This window comes from Belonocnema kinseyi, chromosome 10 (genome assembly GCF_010883055.1).
Source record: "Belonocnema kinseyi isolate 2016_QV_RU_SX_M_011 chromosome 10, B_treatae_v1, whole genome shotgun sequence".
In the NCBI taxonomy this organism is placed as follows: Eukaryota; Metazoa; Arthropoda; class Insecta; order Hymenoptera; family Cynipidae; genus Belonocnema; species Belonocnema kinseyi.
The window spans coordinates 64,034,889-64,041,353 of NC_046666.1; the positions used below are offsets into that span (position 1 = coordinate 64,034,889).

General features: G+C 34.2%; 2 protein-coding genes across 3 annotated transcripts in view; both read left to right on the forward strand.

Moving 5' to 3' along the window:
* LOC117181657 (coiled-coil domain-containing protein 85C) overlaps positions 1–1,946 on the forward strand; it is a 19,270-nt gene extending 17,324 nt beyond the window's left edge. For both annotated transcript variants that reach the window (XM_033374557.1, XM_033374558.1), the window contains exon 5: positions 1,569–1,946. In XM_033374557.1, the coding sequence (XP_033230448.1) occupies positions 1,569–1,613 (45 nt within the window). In that variant the 3' untranslated portion in view covers positions 1,614–1,946. The remainder of the gene's footprint in view (positions 1–1,568) is intronic.
* Positions 1,947–2,419: 473 nt separating this feature from the next.
* Positions 2,420–3,743, forward strand: LOC117181165. Its single transcript, XM_033373732.1, has one exon. It carries the CDS (start codon positions 3,066–3,068, stop codon positions 3,741–3,743), a length of 678 nt encoding a protein of 225 aa, XP_033229623.1. The 5' UTR covers positions 2,420–3,065.
* The last annotated feature ends 2,722 nt before the right edge of the window (positions 3,744–6,465 follow it).

The window sequence follows — 6,465 nt, forward strand, 5'->3', positions numbered from 1 at the left end:
TCCGACTTGCCCCCTTCCCTTATGTATTCTACTTACCCCCATTCATTTCCTCTTACTTCGCCTACTCAACTCCCCTCATTTGTTCTATTACCTCTTCTTCACCCAACTTCTTTCTTATCTACTTTCCGCTCTCCTCACTTCCCCATATTTTCCACACTTCCTGTACCTCCCCCGTTTCCACTAATTTCTGCTAGTACTGCTCCTCACACTTTCCCTACTTCCTCTCAGCTAATTTCCCTTCAAGTCACCTATTTTCCCTCTCTTTATTTCCCTGAGTTTCCCCTTATTTTACACTGATTTCCCCCTTCTATCACCTTATTTCTTCTACTTGCCTGTTTTAATTTCCTATCACCTTCTCTACTAAACTCCCCTCATTTGCCCTATTCCCCTCCCCTCAATCACCCTAATTCCACCTGCCTCATTTCCCATTCTTCCCCTCCCATTATGAGTTGTGACTTAGGAGTTCCCCTTACATTCCCTTCTTGGAAAAAGATACGACGGACGGATAATTTTGAATTTCATTATTAAACAAATTTTTTAATATGAAGTTTTTAAGATGTTTGAAAAAATAATGAATAGATAATCATTTTGAATAACAAAAAATTTATTAAATAAGTTTAAATTGAAAATGTTACAATTTAAACTATTTTATATTAGGTCAAATTTGAAGTAATAGGCAATATTTTATAAGGCGTGAATTGGAATTGAACTTGCATTATTAAATTAAAATTGTATTGTTTTTAATCTATCCTATTTTCAATAGAATAAAAAATTTGAATGTTTTCAGATTAGAATGTTGAAAATTGGTTCAGTTAAAATTGATAGGAATTGAAATTGTATTATTTGTAATCAATAGCGTTTAAAGTTTAATAATAACATTTTTTTTACTTTTGAACTTAAATAATTTTCAATTTGAAGCTATTAAAATTTGCCCCATTTTAACCATTCAAAATTGAAAAATTTCCATTATTTTAAGCCTTTAAAATAAGTTTAAAATAAAAGGTTATTTTTAATGAAAAACATTGAAAATAACAAAATTTATGCTCTGGAACATTGAAACTTCAAGAATTTGATTTTCATCCAAAATTAAGGAAAAACTATTTACCAATAATATTGTGATATTACTGAAACTATTTTATCCTTAAACTATATATAACCATATAATTTCTAAATATTTAATAGTGAAACTGTCCTAAAATTGTTTAATTTGAACTTTTAAAGTAAAAAACTTTAGTTTTAAATCGTTAAATATAAAAATATTTCAGAATTTCGCATGCAAGACTGTCATTTTAAATTGAAATTATAGAAATGAAAAAGATAAAAAATACTCACAAAAAGTATCACATCATGCAGTATAAAGTGACATGCAAAGTGTTTGCACACATATTTTTACTGAAAAATGTGTGACTGTCATAGTAGTTTATTCATTTTTTTATTTTCACATAATATCAAGAAATAACGAAACAAATAATTCAAATTGCAATTAAAAATTTAAATGTATCATTTATTTATAATATTAACTATAAAAGAAGGCAATAAATAATATATAAATTGAATTATTGTTATAGGTGGTGTGGCGAAAATTAGAGGAAGGTCCTCAGGCGACGCACTAACAAAAAGCCTGGGCTCTGCGGAATGAGCCCTCGGAATCTAGAAATAATTAGGAATTTTCTAAGAATGCCTCCTGTCTCTCAGCCATGTCAGACTATTGCCGATTTAGTATTAAAAATTTATTTAAATTTTTATAGGTGTATTTAAGTCTATAACAATGTTATGGATTTTTTATATTATAAAAGAAACGACGGATTTTTATACGTTTTTACTGCGTAAAAGCGCCTTGCTCAGATGAGAGGCATGAATTTTATAAATAATGTAAATGTAAATCTTCGTTTAGCGTTGTTGGTTAATCTAGAATCGATCGTTATAAAACTATATTTTTTATTAGATCTCTGATTTTGATTAAATTACTTTTCCGAATTCCTTTCCCACCTCTTTCTATATAAAAATTTTCAACAGCTGGGTCCCCAAAAAGGAGTATTTTTTAATTTTGCAAACGATATCCTTAAAATTTGTTCTTTTTTGAGAAAAATAACTGCCATTTTCCTTTTTCTTTTTAATTTTGTGCAAAGGTTTCGCTAGGTCTCAAAATTAATGTAATAACAAAAATTTATGGAAAAAATTTTTTCGCGCCTAGAAAGTATTTATTTTGTAGAAAATACCGCCTGAAACGCCCCCTAAGAATTTTTTTCTGGCATTTAATTCATAGAATTTATTCTGCAATATAAGGAGAATATTTTGCATAAGAAATAAATTTAAAATATTCATATTTATTGTACTAAAGGAATATTTAATTTGTAAAAAAGATGTATTTTTTGCGTATTTTGAAATTTAAGATTTTGTTGGTCTATAATCTAATAATATATAATATGTTTAATTTATTCCTTATGGAAATTATTCTCTTTAGACTGTAAAAGAAATCCTGTGCATAATATTTCATGAAAAAAAATATTTAGGGGACATTCTAGACCATTAACTGCAATTACATTCCTTGTATTCTAAGCCCGATAATATCTTCAAATTCTTTCATTTTCGTAAAATTTACACTCAGAAAAAATTTCATTTGAATAAAAAAAAACAATTGTTTGACCCTATGTTAAGAACTTGTTTAATTCAAATCAAATTTGTTTAACCCTTATGTAGGCAACCAACTTTCTCCACGTTGATGAGCAACCGGGTAGCCGGGTACCCACCTGTGGTTTTTCATATTTCTTGAGTATTTGTATGATTTAAATCAATCTAAAACGATCCCATTTGATAAATAAACATAAATAAAAACTACTTGGACTATTTCCATGACATATACGTAAGTGGAGATGTCGTAAATGGAAATAGGAGCAGATTTTTCGAGGGCACAGCTGAGGGCGCACGGTCAGTTTGAATGTTCGCGGGTCGGCAGCTGGTAAAGTTGGAAATGTTCGTGAGAAAAACCAAGGAGAGAGAGTTGTAAAAGAACTTGCTCCTCCGTTCAAGAATACTGGAAGAATAAACCCTATATTCCTAAAGAAATGGCTCCTAATAAATATAGAGCTGAATACTCCACTCTCTTTGGTTTTCACGAACGTAATGTTACCATTTGCTCGTATGTTCCAAAACAAAAGAAAGCTGTAATCTTGCATTCCACTATGCATCTCGATTCTGCTGTTCATGACGATGAAAAAAAGAAACCACACATGATCACTGACTATAATAAGTATAAAACTGGCGTTGGTGCGATGGATCAGATGGTAGGCCGTTATATAACTCATAGGCGGACTCAAAGATGGCCACTTGCAGTGCGTGTTAATATCTTAGACGTTGCTGCACTCGCCGCGTGTATAATATACTATGGAAATAATAATATGCTCAAAAAGCATACCAATCAGCGTCGTGTTTTCTTACGCCAGTTGAGTGAAGAATTGTGTAAACCTTTGATTGAAGATCGATCTTTAAATAATCAAGTAATGCGCCACCACTCTACCAAAAATGCAATCGAAGACATTCTTGGCGTTCATCTCGGCGCTGATCCTGATGTCGAAAGAAATGTTGAGCCTCGAGATAGTACTGGTAGGGTAAAAGTCACTGGTTCCTGCCATCTTTGTTATCGATCAGTAATTAAAAGACGTAGAAAGACAAGAAAACGTTGTGAACAATGTGGAAAACCTGTATGCGATGAACATTCCCCAAACAAAAATATTCTGTTGTGAGGAATAAATGTAAAATTTCTTATTTTTAATAAATAAACTACTAATAAATAATTTACTTCAAACTTTATAACTACTATATTCATTTATTTATTAACCTACGTTGTCAAATTGTCATATTTGTAAAAAAAAACTCATTTTCAAAGAAATAACTCACTTTTTATCAATTGGGAACCCGCCCAGGGGGAAATTTACCACCGGCACAGTACCACGCCAGTACCGCCAGTTGGAGTTCGGTACTGTTAGAATACTGGCAGGACTACTGGCTTTATACCGGTAAAACCCCTAATGATAACAATGTTCTGTACTGACTGCAGTATCTAGTCAGTACTGGGGTAGTACTTACATTTGGTACTGGTGCGGTACTCTCTGTTAGTACTGGCCCAGTACTGGCTCAACCAATACTGCAAACTCGGCGAGGTGCTGGCCTGTAGTACTGGGCCACTACTATAGATTAGTACTGGACAGGTAATGGTCAGGCTCCTAGTGATAACGAAGGTATCCCTGGAAGAAATACACCACCGGCCCAGTACTGGCCTAGTACCGCCCGTTGGAGTTCCAGTACTGGCTGTTTCTTCTGGGCCTGTACTATGCCAGTACTGTCTCGTAATGCTTGGCGGCACTGGCCTGTCAGTACTGATGCAGTACTGGCAAACCGCTGGCGTACGAAAATGCCGGAGTTAATTTTAAAAATGATCAAAAATTATTTAATTGTTTTAAAGACCATCCATTCACCATCATACGACTGAATACTGTCCGAATATTATTTATAATTACATAAATATAATTTTCAAACTATTTGTTTGATTTTAACACCCACTATTTCTATAATCTAAAGATATAAAGAAAAAGGTATTAAAAAAAAATTAACTGCTATTATTTTGTCAATACATGTTAATGGCACTGCTTAGAATGAATAAATAAATTACACTTTTACACATTAAATTACGAATAATATTTCTAACACAACGGGGTTTCGAACCTACATCTATATACCTAAATCTATCGCCATCCTCATAAGGTACAGTTCAGAAAAGTCAAAACAACAATTTTTCAACTCTTTTTTCTCGTTAATCTTTTTATCATCACACGACATCAAATATATATCAAATAAACTAACTGTTCACGGAAATATAAATAAAATAATTTTAAAATAAAATATTTAAATTGACTACAATTTTTCTTCTTGTAATATTTTATTTTTTCGCGTTTGAGACCATTTTAAAAGTTCTGATAATAACATATAATGAGCATTTAATATTTGTATCGACGGAACTTAGAAATTTGACCACGTTGCGCAACCATTTTTTAAATAACAATTTTCTTTAAACACCCGGACCAGTATTTCACCAGATATGTATACCACTCCTAAGTCAGTAGTACAACAGTATGATGCCAACCGTTGTTTCTACGCTTGGGTCAGTATTTGACCAGTAATACGTATCAGTAATGCGCCAGTAATAGACTCAGTATCATGGCAACCACTGGCTGAACTCTTATGTCGGTTGTCAATCAGCACTTGAAGTTAGTATGTGGCCACTGCTACTTCAACGCAGGGGAAACGCCGGTACCAGTATTTCACCAGTAACGTATATCACTCCTCAGCCAGTGGTACGCCAGTATGATGCCCACCGTTGGTTAAACTTTTATTTCAGTATTTTACCAATAATCCGTATCAGCACTGCGTCAGTAGTCGACTCAGTATCAAGCCAACCGTTGGCGCAACTCCTGTGCCGATATTGCACCAGTGGTGACGGTCAGCACTGGGCCAGTTGTAAACTAGTATGATGCCAACCGTTCGTTGAACGCTTGTTTTAATATTTTACCAGTAATATGTATCAGCACTGCAAAAGTAGTATATCAGTATCACGTCAAACGTTGGCGGAACACCTGTGCCGAAATTACACCAGTAATAAAGGTAAGTACGGGACCAGTTGTAAACCAGTATGATGCCTAGCGTTGGTGGAACTCTTAGGTCAGTATTTTACCAGTAATATGTATCAGTAATGCGCCAGTAGTCGACCCAGTATCACGCCAACCAACAGTACGTAACAGTACTGCAAACGTAGTATATCAGTATCACGCCCACTGTTGGCGGAACACCCGTGCAGATATTACACCAGTAATAAAGGCCAGTGCGGGACCAGTTGTAAACCAGTTTAATGACAATCATTGGTTGAACTCTTGTGTCAATATGTTACCAGTAATATGTATCAGTACTGCGCCAGGAGATTACCAGTATCACGCCAACCGTTGGCGGAATTCCTGAGTCGGTATTCTGTCAGGCACAGTACTGACAGAAAGTACTGGTATTAATTCTGAATTACAACTGGCGTGGTACTGCGCCGGTCGTGAACTCCGGCTCGGATCCGACTTTTCCCCCTGGGCGGGTACCCGGTTGCTCCCTGGGCCTACTTTTTTTCAACAGTCGAATTTTTATTGACAAACATTTTTTTATGCAAGTAACATAGCTAATGGTTTCTAAAATGGCCAAATCACGAGGATCCGGGAGCTCAGATTGTAAAAAAATTCAAGATATAATCAATAAAATAGTGAGGCGGTGGGTACCCTGGTAGCCGGTTGCCTACATAAGGGTTAAGCAAAACAATGGTGTGTTTCAGTAAAATTAATTTGATTTGAATCAAAAATCTTTTGAATTCATTAAAAATTAAAATCTATATTTGGCCCAATATCAAAGAAAAATTTGTTTAATTCGAACATTCAA